The following is a 19,727-nucleotide window of genomic DNA, read 5'->3' as shown; positions in this document are numbered from 1 at the left end:
TTGCTGATGCAGTGAGGAGGGTGTGTGCAGCGGCAGCCGCATTAGTGTGTGGGTGGTGTGTGCAGTACATCTGCATGTGTGTGTGTTGTGTGTTGTGTGTGGGTGTGTAAGTGGGGTTACACAAAGACCTCTCTCATTCACAAACTGAGCCATGTGGCCCTGGGCTGGTCCCTTTAAGAGGCATGTGTACTCTGACACATGCCTCTTCGACTAAGGCTGACTGCTGAAAAAGGTGAGTGCTGATACATTATTCACAAGCAAGGACACACACACACACACACACACGCACTCACACTACATAGCTGAAGGACGTGTACACGACTTAGGCAGTTTGCTGAGCAACAGAAAAGCAGGCTAGCACACACACATCGACAAGCAAAGTTAATCAGTGTAATGTCAGTAGTACATAAATGAGCAAATACATGGTCTATGCATCCTCTCTTTCACACACACACACACACACACACACACACACACACACACACACACACACACACACACACACACACACACACACACACACACACAGCACAGGCAGCAGCAGAGGGGAGAAATCCTCAGCCTTCTGTTATTCAGTGTGCATAATTTATAGCAGCCCCAGATCTCCCTGCTAATGACAGCACACTGGGGCATCTGCAGCACAGCGGCAACAGCAACAGCTAACTGGCATGGCTGTGTGTGTGTGTGTGTGTGTGTGTGTGTGTGTGTGTGTGTGTGTGTGTGTGTGTGTGTGTGTAGAGGTATAATGCTCTGTTGAGACAAGGACAGTAAGAGAGACAGAAGGAGAGAGAAACAGAAGAGAAATAGACACACAGAGGGTGTCTGAAATAGACACAGATAACGCAACAAAGAGGGGGAAAAGGATGAGACAGACAAGTGAATGACCTCTTGCAACACACACACACACGCACACACACACACACAAACACACACACACACACACACACACACACACACACACACACACACACACACACACACACACACACACACACACACACACACACACACACTTAGTCTTGTCAAGTCACTGATTCCACCAGTGAATCTCCTTGCATGTGCATTCATATTATTATTTGGCTGTAGGTGGAATGCCTTCTAATTAAAGAAGTACTGTTCCGGATACAAACAGCAGTGAGAGCATGAGATTCATGGACCAAGGAGCCTGAAAATGTACAACTCTGATTCTCTTACGGCTCCACAAACACTTATCTGTCATCCCCTGGATAATAGGGACAATTGTTCACTACAGACCTGAAGGTGTTAGCTCCAAAGAAAGCGCTTAATGAAAGCTGAAATTCACTGGGGCTGGTTTAACGACTTGTCCAAGGTGTGGCCTTGGATATGTTTCCTGTTGCAAAGATTGTTTTGACATCCTGCACCAGAGCGAAATTCCCTTAATTCTGGGATTTGGAGATCAATGGCACAGTGGTTCTGCCCTCCAGCTGCTGTACACACTAATGTGGGTCTGAGCTGAGAGACAGCAGTGCACGTTTAGCCCAGAGAAATTATACTGCTGCTGATAAGGTGCTGGAGGTGCACACGAGCAAACAAAGTCTGCTATGCATAGGTCAGGCAGTCAACATAGTCTCATATGCATGCACACTAATCTGCAATTACACTTTGTATACACATTCAATACCCCTTATATATAATTATACACATTTGCATGCACACACACATCCACATGCACATACTGTCCAATTTAGCAAAGAAATCCTAACCGTCAATTTGGTTGATTATTTGAGAGCTGTGAGTGTTCTGAGATCTATGTCATAGACGGCTTTTAAAGGAATAGTTCAATATATTAAAGTGCGCTCATTTGCTTTCTTTTTAAGAGTGAGATGAGAAGACTGATACCACTCTCATGTTTGTGTTACAGTAAGTACAGAGCTGAAGTCACAGCATTGTTAAACTAACTTAGGATAAAGACTGGAAAGTTAGCCTGTCCAAAGTGAAAAAAAATACAAGAAAAAGGCCCCGGCTATTATTGGAAGTCTTACATATGCAATAATGCGGCATCTATTTGTAATCTCAAAGCTAAAGATCTCTCCCCCTCTTTCCCTCCCCTCCTCTCTCTCTGTTTCTCTCCTCCTCTGTGTGGCTGACTGACAGGAGGGCAGGCATAACCTGAACCACACACTTCAGCTACAGTCAGCTACAGCACGAGGAGGCAGACAGAAAGAAGAGGGGGGGGTTAGAGAGCTGAGGTATGCAGCACTAGATACAGCATCAGTGACAGGAGCATGTTTGGTCTTCAGATAACGCTATTTTAGGATGAAACTGTCAATGTATCTCAAAAGGTATGTCAACAGTAATGATCAGAGAAGACCTACATTAGGCTTTAGACTAGACTGCCTGGGATGTAAGATAGCATTGGTTTTGTACTTTTTAAGCAGGGGAGTGTGAGCCGTCCACACAGCTCAGTTGTTTTTCACCGAGTGAAAGGGCGAGAGTAGTGAGGGAAAGGCAGTGAAGGCCAGTTGAGCTCAGTGGAGACATAGGCATATGTGTGGTTTCAGTTGCTCAGGACATAACAAAGATTCCCTATCAATAACTCGTGTAGCCTTGAGTTCTATATTAGTTTGTACTCAGATGTTGCAGCCAGTTCTACAGAGTCTGATCTGCCTCATCAAGATGGAGTCTGTGTTTTGGTCAGAGGTGTGGGATGGGGGGGTGTAGTGGAGAAAGGGGAGAGGTTATTGGGTTAGCCACGGTACAATAACATAGTAAGACAGTAATAACAGTAAGAGAGAAACCTGATTTATCTTGCCATTTAATCAGCATAGGCTCTGTTTTCGGATGCTAGAGCAGGGTTGGAAGAAGTGCTCAGATGTTTTACTAGTAGTGATACCTACGGAAGAGGATTAGCAACGTGACATCATGACTTTGCGTAAACATATACGCCCACTTTCTTAAGCCAAGTGGCGTGTTATCTGTACGCATTTTGAGCTATCCGCGTGTATGTCTACGCTGTATACAGCGGACAGCAGTCTGCAACGTCACAGCGTAAACATACACGCCACGTGGCACTTTCTAAAGCCACGTAGCGTGTTATCGCGAGGCTACGTGTTATCGCAAGGCTACGGTTGGGTTTAGGAAAAGAAGAACCGGTTGGGTATAGGAAAAGAAGAAAGCTACGGTGTTTGGGAAACGTGACACGCGGGTTGGGTTTAGGAAAAGAACAAATGTGGAAAGGAAACGTGACACGCGGGACACGAAGGAAACGATCCCCGCTCTCCTTGGTGTAAGTCCTGTGTTTGACCCATCCTCACCCCGACCAACCTCCCTGCGTGGATTTTTGCCCTTTCATACTACTCGCTACGGCGTCAATTCACACGCAATCGCAAGGTAATGTAAGTCAATGGAGACCAGACGGCGTTGATAAACACGCTAAAAAGTGATTATGCATCTTGATAACACGCCAATAATGGCATACGAATTGGCGTGTCATACAAACGCCACCTAATGAGATCAGGCTGGGATTAAAGCCACATGTAAAAAAAATTATTTACGTTCTGAGTTTAAAGTCAGATTTTTTAGTTTAAAGTCAGAATTCTGACTTTTTCAGAACTCAAATACATTTTTCACATGTGGCTCTAATTCTCTTCCATAGTCCCTATACAGCAAAGATACTCAAGTAAAAGCCCTGCATTTAAAATATTACTTAGGTAAAAGTACAAAAGTGCTAGCTACAAAATAGACTTACTTGACATACAGAACATGAATATGGCAGCAATCAAATTATTTGCTATGTAAAGATATAGTGCAGTAAAGGCATCCTGAGCAGAGGATGAAGTCACATTCCCTCTTTGTTTTGATAGCCGGTTCGGTCTGTGAGAGCCGTGTGGAGGCAATCCCAGCCCGCTGCTCTTATTCAGTATTTCGAGTACAGCCCATTTAAAGTACCAAAAGGAAAAGTATTCATTATGCAGAAAGACTAATGTTGCAGCTGGTAATTTCAGCTACTTAGTTACAACCCACCACTGTGCCAGAGTAGAGTGTGTACTGTCATGGCACAAGAAAGTCTGACGAGTTTGTTGAGCTGTGTACCTCGTAACTAATTGTGCCACCCAGTACATAACAGCTGCAGTGTTCTTGTTCATTATGCAAAGTAGAGCTGCATCCTCTATCCCTCTATCTGTTGCTGGGTTATCAAAGTGGGTCAGAGGGGACAGGTGTACCTCCACCCAGCGGATACACACCATTCAAACATTACAATTAGAGATAACAATGTGAACACAGAACTTTATAAAATTGTCTGTAACAATCGGATTCCCAGCAAGCCTCAGTACAACACAAAGAGATTTTTACAGTTTGATACTGAAAAAAAAATAAATAAATGAAACAGATATTGGTAACTGTTAACAAATAATAATAATAATAATAAATTGAATTTATATAGCGCTTTTCATGCACCAATATAAGTGCAATGGCAGAATTTGATAGGGGTGTGTACAGAAGTGGGCGTTCCAACATTTGGGCTGTGATTGGCTGGCTGTGTTCAGACTAGGTTTGGGATTGGTTGCACTCAGGGTGTGTGTCTGCTGACACGCCCCTTATCCCAAATCCATCTTTGAGCTGCAGTTACTTCGGTCTCCGGTTAAATTCTTCTACAGTGTCCTCTCATACACATCTCTGGTCTGATCGCTGGAAAAGAGTCCTGCTCGGTCGTAGCTCACTCACCAGCTGACATTACTGTATCCGCCCAATGAAAAGTGTCTGTGTAGTCAGTGAGTGAGCTACAACTCAGGGGGAGTCCTGGTCAATAAGCAGTTCATGGCATTTTGCAGAGGGGGATTATTTAGTTGTATAATAATAATAATAATAATAGGTTTATGTGTTGCAGAAGGGGATTATTTAGTTTTATTATTATAATAATAATAAAAATAGGTTCATGTGTTTGAGATGTACTAAGCATTGAAGTCAACACATGAAGCGCAATTTGTGCTGCAAATAGAGGTATTATGTTTAAATATAGTTTTTTCCTGCCATTAAACTACATCCGAAAGTCAACTTCACCATAGCAGAAATGTCTGAAGAAATGGAGTACAAACTAATTTTATAAAGCATTCAGTGCTACCAGGTGCAAATAATGTTAAAAAGTGATAGATTGTGGTTGAAGTTTTCCTTTAACCTCGTTGACTTACTCTGGTCTTGGATTTGGGATCTCTGTGATTAGGTTTGGCAGATGAATCCAACCAACCTTAGGTAAGAAACAGAGGGGACGATAGTAAAAAACATTTGTGTTCTTGTGATGCTTTGGACATTCAGAGGCTACTGGTTGCCACAGTGCATCTATAGTGTCACCACACACTCTGCAGTGTCTAATTAGGTTGTGTTTCTCCCTGTATCTGTGGCTTTTGGCGTGTGTGTGCGCATGTGTGTGTGTGTATGTGTGCGCATGGGGTGAATCAGCTCATAAGTGGGTATCTCCTCTCCTGAGCTTATCCCTGCCTTGAAAAATGTGTTTTAGACGGAAGCCTTATTGCAACAGCACTGTCATAAATAAATGACTTGATAATTTTAGCACAGAGGTAAAAATAGAACATCACGTTGTTCGCTCAAATGCAGGATGAACCCTTTGTTAAGACATTTGAGTTACGTCCTATTAGAATTTAACACTTTGTAGTGACACACTGTTGGTTTGCATGGAAATTATGGTGATTCTGGATTTGAAGAACTTAAAGAGGGGAAATAAGTCTTCATATATAAACACAATGTTTTAAAGCTTTTGTCCCCACACTCACATAACAAAGATGATGAACCCCAAAACGTTTACAGTGTTAAAGCTTGTACTGGAGAAATGTGGGACACTTCCACAGTTAAGATCTTATGCCCTTGTACTTTTACCACGTTTGCCACAGGACAAGCAGATGCTTTAACACAGTAGTAGATGGTACAAATTGTAGTTACATCTTAAAAGCAGCACTTTTAAATACTGAAAACAGAGGTGGAATGGATCAGGGAGATGATTTGCTAAAAAGTCGAGGAGCTGACCCTGATTCTGGACTTCTTTCTTTTACCTTTGGTAAGAAAACGGGTCAATTCAAGACTTTTTACTCCCTGTCGGAGAGAAATGAAAGGAGAAAAGGTGCACAACCCTCATCGTCTTTTGTTTTTCTTCTTATGTCTCAGATTGTTCATTTATAAAAGCCATGCTGGTGACAATAAGTTTAACAGAGTTTCTCGCAGGCCTGGCTAGCTGCTGCACATTAGTGACTTCTCACAGAAATGAGTCATTTAAAAACCAGGAAGTGCTACAAGACTTTCTGTTGTTTGGTGTACTGCAAGGAAAAAGAAGAAGAAGCACAGTTTGAGATTTCCATGGTGGAAACTTGCAACAAGTTGAAAGATTTGAACAGTTACCACCACCCACAGACTGTCCCTGCAGTCAACACTGGTCTGATATAAAACAGCAATGCATTTGACATTTATAGTAGTACTGACTGTCAGCTACTATACAAAGTTTGGAAAGGAGGTTACCTCAAGACAAGGATGGTGTCCCTGATTCCTATCACACTATCACATGTAACTATATCACTCTCTGACACACACAGACACAGACAAACACACAGACACAGACAAACACACACACACACACACACACACACACACACACACACACACACACACATGAGCTGTTACCACTGGCTTTTCCTATGTGTTCCACCTTAAGACTTTAATGTAATGATGTGATGATGCAGACCTTGCTGGAATCCAGGCTACAATGAAGTTCCAGTACCCAGTGAGCATCAGTGCTAGTCTACATAACCTGCTGTTTAAACCCTGGGTTTAACTATTTGGTTTCAATATGTCTTTCTCACATACACACACACACACATACACACACACACACACACACACACAGACATATACACACACGCATTCCCTGCCATGCTTCTCATTTCATTATGGGTGACCAGGTTATGGAGATATTAAAGTGTCAGTCGGCTCGCGCGCATGCACGTGTATGCACGCTGACACACTGTATAGACTACACACGTGCACGCGCCGCCAGAGAGCGGTGGCTGTCTCCTTACATCGCCATGGCAGCTTCAGTGGCCCTTATAGTGCGGTGTAGAGTGTACGGCAGGCAGAACGGGAAAGCCTTAAACTTACCGCAGTCCTCGCACAACACCTTCTCCACATCCTTCTTCAGCTCCGGCTCGCTGGCGTCCACAGGGGCGTACGATGCCTTGAATACCAAGGGCTCAGCAGTGGGGTCCATGAAAAAGATATATCTGTGGTCCTTCTCCACTGTGGTGCACGGGGCCTCGGAACCGAAGTCCCCGACGGTCACGAGCTGCTCCCTCTCGAGGCCGCCGCTGTTGACGGGCCACACGTCCAGCACTTTGACATTCACACTGTAGGGCTCCCGGGAGGAGACGTTCTCCGGGGAGGAGCGCACCTCGCCCTCGATGACCACGGCGGATCGGTACGCCTGGTCCTGGAGGGAGTTGAGACTCGGGGCGTAACAGGCGAAGGAGACCCCGATGACCAGCATGGAGAAATGCACTGGATCAAGCCTCATGCCGTCAGCCTGTGCTGTGCTGCAGTGCTGCTGGGCGGCGGAGCGAGCTGGAAGAGAGAGACGGCGGCGAACGGGCTCCGGCAGAGCAGGCAGGGCAGAGCGGCAGACCTTGTGGAAGTGTCCATGCCATCTGTGTCTGCCGCTGCTTTCCCCATACGGCTGCTGGCCTCGGATGGGGGGGACACACCAGCCTAGGAACCGGAAACGGCCCGCTTCTGCATGCTTAAAAATGTGATTGCTGCATTCTCCTTCACCAACCACCCTCCCCCTCTTATCTCCCCTTTTCCTGAAAGGCAAAACAAGACTCGTAAATTAGCCTCCTCTCGAATCCAGGGCTGAAACCTCTCTCTCTCTCTCTCTCTCTCTCTCTCTCTCTCTCTCTCTCTCTCTCTCTCTCTCTCTCTCTCTCTCTCTCTCTCTCTCTCTCTCTCTCTCCTCCAGCTAATAGGCTAGCATCGCATGGGTGGGCGCATTGCCTCTCTGGAATGAAAAAAAAGCGGCTTGCGCGTACAGGGGAATCACAAGAAATGATACGCACTCCACGCACACGCAAGATCGGGTCCTTTATCCACTTCTTTCGATCGTCAAAAGAGTCCCACTTCTGCAAACCCGTTAGTCGGCGAGCAAAAAAATAAAAAAAAAAAGAGAACAGAAAAACGGGGAGGAACTGACGGACAGGATGAGATAGCAGCGGTTATCCGGCGAGGCGATGCAACAGTAGCGCGCACCCTCCAGCCGCGTCCCCTGCGCCCCTCATCAAACGCGAGCGGCTTACGTGAGCAAACATCACCTGCCCGGTCACTGGCGTCGGCTCGCAACGTCCTGCGCATACACCCCTAATGACCCGGGCACCCACCGGCACACCGCCTTCGACCCATGCCGGTCGACTGTGTTAAACCTCTGCAGCCGGGTGCAAGAGAAATCACGCAGTGCACAGAGACACAGAGAGTGTGTCTGTAGCCAAGCCCCGCACGGCGCCCACTGTGGATCTCAAGTGCAAGAGGTGCAAGAGAGGCTATAGGCGACTACTACACACACTGCGGATAGTTGTTGCGATGACTAACGCTGCGAAATTCTCTCAATGGATTCATCGGCATGGCGAGGCGAGCTGGGAGTTTCGAGACTTCAGCTTGAAATGTCCTCAGACATACATACGCTCGCTGCACGCTGCAGGAGAGCACACCCAAAAGCTGACATTTACCACACTATTATGCGAGTCATTGCAGTTCACTTAATATTGCCTTGGAATACTGTGCAGTTTAACGACTCTAGGGCAACAAGTGGGGGCGTCAGTTCCTACCCCAAACTGCAGGGATTATGCTGGAAAGACAAATAAGTCAAATATTTTGCCAATCCTGCTCAGCTACAGCTAACACAAAACACTTTTTTCATTGAATACATCTCCACCAATGAAAAGAGAGCTTTACACAATATGCTTATAGGCTTTTTTTATGGTTACCACGAGTACCCCCTCCTCCCTCCACAGCAAACCAAACCCTGCCTCTATCTCTGTGTCCATCAATCAAGCGAGCCATTCATAAGATTCGCCTTTCCCTCCCTGTGAGGAGCAGTGCGCCCTTCGCTAGAGGTCAGAAAGCCTTTCATTGTCCAGGCTGAGAAAGGAATCAAATATAATGTCATATAGAGGACACGTGGACAGGGCTGTCTTACTATGGATGACTGAGATGATAAAGAAACTGTATAAGAGGCCATTTCATCACAGTATGCACCTATATGATGGCCTCATCCACCTGTTTCATCATGGCAGGGTCAAGTCATGAACCAGTCTCTGTCCATGGTGCTGAAAGGCTTGACAGATTTAGTGCTCTGTACCAACAGGCTCATACACACTGAAGGACACAGCCAGATTGCTACAATGAAGGTTTGGCTCCTCAGTCCATGTATCCGTGTTAACTGTAACATATTATCCTAAGATCCAGAGAGTCATTCTCTTTGACAGGGAAGTCAAAGTAAAAAACTAAAGTTTCAGTCTGGTGTGCTGTCCATGGTGCTGAATGCTATCAAACGTGCAGGTTTATCTTTTCTGATGTTCATCGAATGTTGATGGTTCCACATTACTGAGAATGCTTCTCCAGTCCAGGGATCCCCACAGCATTTCAAAAAGGAAATACATTGTCTTCAGAGTCTGTGATCTGTCCAGTGATCCACCCCCACCTCTTTCCCTCTCCGCCCACTGCCCACCCATTCACCGATCGGTCTCTCCTTCATTTATTCAACCACTCATGCATTCATTATAGATGCCATTCTGAGAGCTCACACACAATTTAAGAATTTCCAAATTAGCCTTGAAGGCAAATCATTTGTTGGCAAAGTGAAGGGGAGTAAAAACCAATTCCTGCTGACTAACCCGGAGAGGACTGCCACCAATTGCCTCCACTATTCCCCAGTTACTCGTGCTGAACCGGTGGGAATTATCAGGGGGGCTGTTTTTGGTGTGCTGAAATGTCGGTCATATCAAAAGGATGTTGATGAGGTCACTTGGATTGGCCTCTCGTGATGATACACTTGCTGTCCAAACTGCTCTACTGTCATTCTCTCTATGCTAAAATATACTTGCCTTAGTGACACAGCGACCCTTTTTGTTACAATTACAGCAGAATATGTCTTTCCACACTTGTCCCAGATTTCCTCTTTGCAGTCCTCTTTTCACAATGTTCTACAATCACGAGCAATACTCATGAGCAAACTCAAATCCAACCTGTTTTTAGGCCCACCATCCACTGTCCATGGTTCTGAAAACACCAGTGTCTATCCACTCCAACCACAATGGAAATGATTGGACTGCTAAAAAATAATAAGGCCCAGTCCATATCAGGTTAACAACCCTTCTTTTATAAGGTCGTTGTCAGATCAAACTTATATTTTGGGTTAAATCAATGTTAGGATATTTAATTACAGGTGTGCGTATGTTATGCTTTTGAGTTTTAAAATAATTCAGCTTTTTGTGACTTTTATTATTATTTGACCTACAGTGTGATTTTTGTATATATATATATATATATATATATATATATATATATATATATATATATATATATATATATATATATATAGTTTTTAAAGACATTGTTTGTGGAAAGGCTTATCCACAAACAATATACAAACTATTTTAAGTTTACAATTAAAGCATATGGTGTTGTGTTCCTTTTTCAGATTTTTTCTACTGTTTTGAATAATACTCCAGAACCTTCTAATCCTGTTAAGCCGTTATCCTACCAACATCAAGTCACCCACATCATTCTTTTACTTGATGTGTGCTCTGCCCCTTTGGGCCCATAAAGGCTGAGAGCTTAGAACTTCACCTGGGATATTTTGTAGTGACTGTTGTTATACCTTATATGACCTTTAAAAGCTGGTTCAGTCAAAATCATATAATAAGATAAGCAAGTGCTAAAACAAAACAAAATCTTAACTGAAAAGGGGATAGAAACTAAAAACTCATATCACAGGAATAATAAATTGTATAATTAAACCATATGGTATAATTTTAAAAGTTTAATTTCTACCTTGTTTGTACATACAATACATGGTAATCAATGGAGTTTAATATATATATTTTTTATTATTATTTTTTTTGACATGTTGATTGCCCAAGATATAACAGTTTCTACTGATGAACCCTTTCAAGGCCATTGAGAAACAATGGCAGGCAAGCCAGTCCAATCATAGGGTAATGATTCAGGATTCACAGTGTATCAGCCCCCTCCCTCAGACTCCCACACAGCTATCATCTACTGTTCATTCAGACATTTCTCTTTCACCCCACTCTCTCTTTCTCCGTCTCCTTCCTCAGGGACTGTCCGGGTTCGCTGTCCGTGGTGCTGAAACACCCAAACCAATAATCATCAGGTATGACTTTGGTCCTCTTCCTGCCCTTTTATCACTTTTTACACAGGATGCAGACAGGTGTTATCTTTATTATCTATCTATCTATCTATCTATCTATCTATCTATCTATCTATCTATCTATCTATCTATCTATCTATCTATCTATCTATCTATCTATATATATATATACCGTATGTTAGGACTGCAGTGTTTTAGGCTCACATGGGTGGGGGTTAACTTTCAGTTGCAATATAAGGCTACACTGAAGGCTGAAATGAAGATTCTGTGAAACGTTGTAAAAACAGCGCGAGTGTCTTGAACGCAGCCTGCTCGGAGAACTACAGTAACACTAAACAACAGTTTCTTTTTTTTCACCCTCTTCTCCTCTCTCGTCTCGCGATAGAGCGGCGGAGTGGTTTGACGGGCAGTCGAGGTTGCAGCAGGCAGAGGGAGACGGTGGAAGGTAAAGCAGGGAGGCAGCATCATGGCGGACAGAGACAGTGGCAGTGACCACGGAGGGCCCACCGCAGGCCCCGGCTCGCTGCCCCCGGGTGCGATGGGTGCCATGTCCCGGCTGCAGCACGACACCGAGGAGCTTGCTTCGAAGCGCGTCGACATCCAGAACAAGCGCTTCTACCTTGACGTGAAGCAGAATGTTAAAGGCCGCTTCCTAAAGATAGCCGAGGTCGGGGCTGGGGGAAACAAGAGCCGCCTCACTCTCTCCATGTCGGTTGCTGTGGAGTTCCGCGATTATCTCGGGGACTTTATCGAACATTACGCCCAGCTGGGCCCGTCCAACCCGGACATAGTGCAGGATGAGCCCCGGCGGGCGCTCAAGAGCGAATTCCTGGTGCGGGAGAATCGGAAATATTACATGGATCTGAAAGAGAACCAGAGGGGGCGGTTCCTAAGGATCCGACAGACCGTTAATCGGGGGCCCGGATTGGGAAGCGCGCAAGGCCAGACCATCGCTCTGCCGGCGCAGGGTCTCATCGAGTTCCGCGACGCTTTGGCCAAACTCATCGACGACTACGGCGTGGACGAGGAGCCGGCGGAGCTCCCGGAGGGCACCTCGCTCACGGTCGACAACAAGCGCTTCTTCTTTGACGTGGGCTCCAATAAGTACGGGGTCTTCATGCGGGTCAGCGAGGTGAAGCCCACGTACCGGAACTCCATTACGGTTCCGTGCAAAGTGTGGTCCAAATTCGGCAACACCTTCTGTAAATACGCGGACGAGATGAGGAAGATCCAGGAGAGGAGTAGAGAGAAAAGGGCCTCCGAACTGCTACCTGAGGGCCCACACGGCGGCGATGACGGCGACGATGACTGACGCGGATATTAGGAGAGCAGAAATAAAACAACAAAGACTAAACTGAACTCTGAGAGAAAAAGGAGACTTTGAACTGTACAATAGAAAGATAATTTCCAAGGGAATCACCCCACACACACAACCTCCACAGACATGACAGCACCTCTGCTGTCTCCTCCGCTCATTTTACTGGATGTCACCCCACTTACCACCCATGTAACAGTAAGCCGCTGCTATCAAGGATTGAACTGTAAGATATGAACTTTTCCTACTTGATTTAAATGAACATGAGTGTTTATATCTCTATCAAACGACAGATTTTGCACACATCAAAGCTATTTCGAAAAAAATGTTTAAATGTTTTCAAACTGGTAATAGCTATACTAAGATTTAATCAAAACCAGAGGTCTATTATATAAAACGACGGTCTTCATGTAGAACAAATATTTGACATCAGCACAAAGAGTATATTATGGACTTTACAAAACCAAAATCTGATACCAGATGTATAGTTTATTTTAAAGGTACGCAGAATAAATATGAAAGCGCTCTAAAAGTGTATGAATTGCAGAACGCAGCACTACAGGCCTGTAAACACCTGACAGCATGTGTGTAGGCTCATGTTTTGAAAAGAAGTTTGGCAAAGTAGGCTATAGTCTTTAATTTGACCTAAAACGTAGTAGGCTAATGAAAGCATTTCTATCATGCCATTATGGAAAGGTTGAGACTCAAAGATAAATAGCCTATTTTGTGCGCCTAAAACAAATGGGATAAATCTATCTCTGAGCTACTATATTAAATATCAACCCTCCTGCACCATGTCCATAGAAACTTAAATGAAAAAAAGTGCTAACTTAGATGTACTAATTATGATTTTGTGAATCAGTTGTAAAAAAACAACAAAAAAATCCTTATTAAGATGCCCACGTTTTCTGTGGGTTAAGTTTTTTCTTGTGACTTTGTTGTTTTTTCCTCTGGGGGGGGGGGTGCAAAAGAATAAGGTCCACTTGTGGGAGCGCAAGGCGCGGAAAAAAAGAAAAGACACGTCAGCGCGGTGATGCAACGCATCCTCTCTGACGTCATTACGACCCGTGCCTTATACACTCCACTCGTTTACGTGTTCTCACGTGGATGGTCTGTGACCTCGACCGCTGTGCGTTTTCATTTACGAGTGTTGTTATGTAGGCCGAAATATATACTTGCCAGGGCTGCGTTAATTCACACCCCTGTGGTGCATGGAGCATGGGTGGCAACACCAAAAGTAAGCTGAAAGGCTGCTGGGAGCTTGAGGGACCAACAATGATAGTGGACAGAAAATAGAGCTGGCCCTTTCAGAAAGATGAGAAGCCGTCGTCGTCGTACATACACTTTAAAATCAGCGGGGCGCACTCTGGTGCCCAGAATCCCTAGCAGCACCCCTGCCCTGGTGCCCTCTAGAGATGGTTCTCCCTGGAACAGGACAACAACCCAGGATGTACCACTGGGTGTCAGCGTGGAGATTGTTGGAGTTGTTACGGGTGGTTTTGCACACCATATGCACCATGTTAAAAAAAAGAACAGCGGCAACAAAAAAAAGTAAATCAGGAGTGGCTGGATGAGGCTATTTGTCAGAGCTGAGGTGGATGCGGTTAAAGAGCCAGGCAGTCAGCCAGTCAGCCAGGCAGGCCAGCCGGCCGTGCCATGCAGCCAGTCTGAGCGCAGTCCAGTGGATGTAGAGGCCTATCAGTGCAGAGGGCCGAGGGTGTATCTATCTCTTTATGGTGCTACAGCCCCTTGATCGCTTCTTTGGGGCCTCGCCACTCAGAATATGTCACTTTGCATTATTTTTCTTCTGATGCTTTTTTTTCTTCTTCTTTGTCCCTTCAAAGTTCTTTTCTCGACATTATGTTGTCCAAAACGTGTCAGGTTTCTCCCTCACAGGCAGAGGGGACGCCACTGACTAGTGTAGGACATTTCATATTAGTGTGCAATATTGTGTGCGTGCCAATCGCGGCATTGTATCACGTGTATAGACCTATTAAAAGACGAAAAAATGTATAGGCTATGTGATCAGTAGATATTCAAAAGCATGACGATGAGGTTGATGCATCTGCATTATATTTCCGAAATGTGAAGTCTTTCTTTTCAAGCACTTGCTCAAAGTGGGGAAAAAAAGTCAGACTAGTAGTGAGATATTTTTCCTGTCATGTTCTGTAAAGAAGTAGGCTGCCTTGTCCGTCTATCAGTGCGCGTAGACTAGTTCGGGTGTTTTACGTCCCCCTATGGAGTCACCCCAGAGAAAAACCCTTTTCCTCTATGTTCCTCCCCCAACACACACACACACACACACACACACGACACAGACAGTCAACAACCTCTAACTGTTAGCCTCTCTGCAGTGGCCTAGACTGTTGAAAGTTGAATAGTATCTTGGGGCTCGGGTCTAGGGGTAGCTGACACACACACACACACATACACTCTCTCTCCCCGTTGAGGCCTCTTGTCACTATCTGAGTGTATGGGAGGCCTCAAAAGTATTTTGAATGGTGTCTAGAACAGCGCAAGGCCTACTGTCACTAGTAGCCAGGAAACTGTGTGTTTGGAGCCCGAGTGCGACCGCTCTCTCTCGCCTGGGAGTGCCGACCGCAGGACAGGTGAACTACAATTTTTGCTTGTCTGCGGTTTCACTTGAGCTCGGCAACAGTGATCGGCTGCAACTGACCCAAAGGACAGAGGAACTTGTTGTTGTTTTTACAATGAGGATCACAATCCTTCTCTCTTATGTGGGCAGACTCTGATCTCAGGTCTGCTCCTCTTTCCCAGCTCATGATTCAAAGCGTAAAGAAAGGCCCTGGCTCATTGTATTTGCAGTTAAACTAGTTCCCGATGCTCAATTACGCTCCATCACACACACAGGCCATTCCTTCTTTTCAAACCCAATCGACTTTTAGGCTTACACTGAAATGCTAGTTAGCTATCGATGTGCTCCAAGTGGTTAGTTCACCTATCAGCTTTATTTAAAACAGGTTGGCCTGCAACTGAGCGAGTGGTGTGCTGCCTAGGTGACATGAAGGGGAAACACAGACTGCATGGATTGCAGCTTTAGAGGCCTCAGCTGGATAAAAGCTGCTAATGCAGTTACAGACTGGGCCTGCCAGACATGTGGGAAAGCTGAGGCTAGACTGAAGCAGAATTCCCCAAAGCACACCTGGGCTGAAACAGTATCAGAAGTCATGTAGAATCTTCCTTGGTTTAAAAAAAAAAAGAAGAAGAGCTGATCTGTGTTTGATTGGGCATGGTTGCTGCAATAGAGCCCAGAAAAATGTTCCAGAAAAAGCCATCTGTTTCCACGCAGGACGTTTTGGCCTAGGTTTGTCTCCGAGTGTTGGTGAAAGGCCTGATGAAGCCTGGCACTGCACTGTAGGGGCTTAGCAGCAGCAGCAGCCTGCCCTGACCTACTGACCGGACAGATCCTGTTAGGACTTTTCTCTCCGTTTTTGGAGAAGAACAGGAAGTCTCTTTCCCCTCTTGCAGTGATGACTACATTTCCACGTGCTGCCCATTGAATTAAAAAGAAAGCCATATCCATTTCTAACACGCATACAAGCCACCTTTGAGTATGTGCCCAGCAACGCACATGTGAGGTCAAGCAGAGTTCAACATGAGTCTGGACTCTCTGTTGTGACACAGCACTTATTCCCCAAAGTGTTCTAGCTTTAGCTTGATTCAATTTAGGCCTCCAGGAGGCTCCTGCTACATGAAGACTGGAAATAAAACACTCTCTTTCTCTAATGGCCAAATATATGGAGAGCCTAAACCTGCTGATAAAGTTCACTTTGTGAATGCCTCACTCTGTGAAACGCACATGTTTCTTTAAAGATTAAAAATCTTTTACTTGTGATGTTGCTGAACTCAGCGTGATCAAATCTGATTTCTTTTATGAGAGCTCACCCAGTGGCACAGCAAAATCCGTAGTGACCTAGCAGCCATGTTGTGCCCACGTCATCCACTTCTGGGACTCGAATGCAAAAAGGGAGGCAGATTTATTTGGGTTTTTTGCGGGGTGGGGGTTTTCTTGTGAAAAGCGTCAGTGGTCACACTGTGTGCTTTCCTCGGTGGCTCTGGCTACGTTTAGTGCACATGGGTGACGGCGCACTGAAGCTGCTTAGCATTGACGAGAATGATGTTCTGATTTATTATACAGCGGCAGCCATCGTAGCAATCCTTAATCATGATGTAATCCTGCCTTTCGTCTATTATTACTGCACTGTTCATTTTTGTAAAATTTTAGTCAATAGAGCTTATTTTTGTTGTTGCTCAAACAACAGGTGACCAGACCATTCCTCACACATTTCAACTGACGGACATAGAAGAAAAAAATGAATCGTTACTCAAAAGTGCATCAGTAGCTACTTGTCACATGTACTCAAAGTCAGACTGCTATGATGGCTCCAGCTGTAGGCTCTTATTCCTCCTGTCTTAAGCAGGGAGATTATTCACGTTTCTGACTGCATTCAAACAGCCACATGTACATGACTAACTTCCACAATTACTGACTTGAAGCTGACTTCCACACGGTGTTTCAGACAACCAAATCTGCTCTGTTTCTGGTTTCAGTGTTGTAGTCTTTCATTGGCCATTCAGAGTTCCTGGTTGATCACACAGCCAATCGCAGACTCTGGTCAAAGCCGAGCACTATATGACTCACCACAAACCAGTGACAGAGGAGCTCATTCAGCACGTCTTCTTTTTGCTCTTGCACCGAGTAGTAGGGTCCATCGTGTTCGCAGACTGTACAGGCTACTATTGTGTATAGTTACAAAGACGTGCTTTCAAATGTTTTGAAGATGTTGGGAAATGGATCCTGGATTGTAAGGGGTGGGGTCAATGCACAATGAACATATCCCATGTCACCGTTTGGTCTAAATCCCTTTACCATCCCCATATGAGATAATATGTTGTATCTTTCAAAAATATTTTATCTGTGGTGTGTGTGTGTGTGTGTGTGTGTGTGTGTATATATATATATATATATATATGGTTTGTTATATATGATGATCCTCCTTTCAGAAAAATATAACATGTAAACAGGAAAAACATATTGCTGTTTTTTTCCTTTGTATTTTATACTTACAGAAAGCATTGAATAAAAATGGATAAATACTTGCACTTTAGATATATTAAGAAAAATAAAAATCTGCATATTATTTTTGATAGGGATCTCACATTCAAAGAGTATAAATTACAGGCTTTGTGACTATTGCTGGACAGAGATGTATTGAGTTCTACTTATTGAAGTATATTTTGTCTGTGTGTCAGAAGGTTTACTAAAGTAAATTGCATGATAAAGTAGTGCTACACCGATATTGTTTTTTTAGTTGGTAAAAATGTCTGAAAACTGTGATAACAACCCTCTTGTATCATGTTTAACCTCTCCTCACCCCTTCTAGAATATTTCTTACTGAAATATGGCCTTTCCTGACTACATGACGATGGTGCTTACTTTGGCTTTGACATCAAGCTCATCCTATACATCTCAACATCATCATAACTCGCGTCCTTAAACTTCATTACTTTTTGTTATGTACTCTCACTACCTTATTAAATTTCCGTTGATGGCAAAAAAATGTGTGCTGTTTTGTACGTTGCCGTTTGTTTTAATGTTGGGGGAGCCTTGTTGTCTGAAAAATGACTAATCGCGCAATAAAAAGTCATTCCACATGTCCCTGTCTCTGCACAAATGTCTCAGCGCTACAGTTTTTCATTAGGAATGGGCCTAAATATTTGAATGTTCATTATCTGTTGCCCAAATTTCAAAAGACTTATTCCTATCTTTATGTTAATTAACACTGTTTGGATACATAAATGCACACAGTACAGTATTGATTAAGATATCGTATATAGAATGACCGTGCGTGAATCGGATGTCAACTATTTGAGTAGGGCTGGGTATCGCTGATTTCCCGAATCGATTTGATTCTGATTACCAAGGTCCTGATTCGATTACATTTCCAATTTAATATCAATAAGTTTAGGGGAATTTCAATTACAATACCAGTTTTGCTTAGACTGTGTAAACCCAGCCCGATCTGCCGGCGATTTGATTTCTCCCTGCAGCTCAGGCTGGAGACCTGTACGTTTATCTATCCTGCTTCCGTTACAATTTTGCGGGGACCAATCACAAACTGGCTTATCCACCTGTCGCCCTATTGGCGGGTTTAACACGATGACGATAAAGAAGCGACCAAGCAGCTTCTTGTTTACATTCAACATGGCGGCCACCGAAGCGCAGCAACCTGTTGATGCCGCAGTCGCTGCTGTTTTAAAATATTTCAAAGGCAAGTTTTCTCTGACAATGGAACAGAAACTTGCCCTGGAACAATTCCTACAAAAGAAGGATGTGTTGGCCTTACTACCGACCGACTTTCTTTGTTTTTTTTTACTACAGACCGGCTTTCGCTCTGCTTGGCTCTGCAAAGTACGTCACCCGGATCGTTGGTCTGATTGGTTGAAGGACTACCCAATTGCGTACAGAGTCATTTGAACTATGCCCGTTGATCACGCCTCTTGTGCAGTAGAAAATACCGAGCAGACTCCCCAGACTAATGTTCAATCTTAAAAGATTGAGCTTGGTCTGGTGATAGCCAGACTAAGTTTTGCTTCAATATAAAAGAGATTCTCAGAGAACCTATGCTGTAAATTGTGCAAGCAAGAAGCAAACCACAAATATTTTTTATAACGCACAAGGTTAATGTTGACGTTAATGATTAACCCCAAAAAAGTCAGTTTTAAAGTACCACATCCATGGTGAAAAGGCATATATCAAAAATCGATTTTCTGGATTTCATTAATCAATATCAGATCACTCAAACAAAACTAGCCCTATGTTTGAGTTTATTTCATTCATCTCTGCTAAACCTACAATCGTTTAAACCTTATCCCCCAGTTATCTGTCTTGGGAAAGAGTCCGTATACTAATGAATAAATACTGCACAAACACAACAGGAGGGTAACAGCAGTGGACGGATACAAAGATCAGATTTTAAAACAGCGCTC

General features: G+C 44.2%; 2 protein-coding genes across 3 annotated transcripts in view; one reads left to right on the top strand and one right to left on the bottom strand.

Moving 5' to 3' along the window:
* Positions 1 to 8,560, bottom strand: part of nrg2b (neuregulin 2b) — a 61,423-nt gene extending 52,863 nt beyond the window's left edge. For both annotated transcript variants that reach the window (XM_039813699.1, XM_039813700.1), the window contains exon 1: positions 7,123 to 8,560. In XM_039813699.1, coding sequence (XP_039669633.1) covers positions 7,123 to 7,534 — 412 coding nt within the window. In that variant the 5' untranslated portion in view covers positions 7,535 to 8,560. The remainder of the gene's footprint in view (positions 1 to 7,122) is intronic.
* A 3,226-nt stretch (positions 8,561 to 11,786) lies between these two features.
* Positions 11,787 to 18,394, top strand: purab (purine-rich element binding protein Ab). The gene is made up of 2 exons (XM_039813701.1): positions 11,787 to 12,942; positions 18,122 to 18,394. Exon 1 carries the CDS (start codon positions 11,868 to 11,870, stop codon positions 12,711 to 12,713), a length of 846 nt encoding a protein of 281 aa, XP_039669635.1. The 5' UTR covers positions 11,787 to 11,867; the 3' UTR covers positions 12,714 to 12,942; positions 18,122 to 18,394.
* The last annotated feature ends 1,333 nt before the right edge of the window (positions 18,395 to 19,727 follow it).

The sequence above is a fragment of the Perca fluviatilis genome, chromosome 10, assembly GCF_010015445.1.
Source record: "Perca fluviatilis chromosome 10, GENO_Pfluv_1.0, whole genome shotgun sequence".
Classification (NCBI taxonomy): domain Eukaryota; kingdom Metazoa; phylum Chordata; class Actinopteri; order Perciformes; family Percidae; genus Perca; species Perca fluviatilis.
Note: the sequence above shows the minus strand (reverse complement) of the source record. Positions and strands in the feature narration are given on the sequence as shown.

Excerpts from the sequence above, each read along its gene's own strand:
- purab (XM_039813701.1), top strand. The coding sequence starts at position 11,868 with ATGGCGGACAGAGACAGTGGCAGTGACCACGGAGGGCCCACCGCAGGC.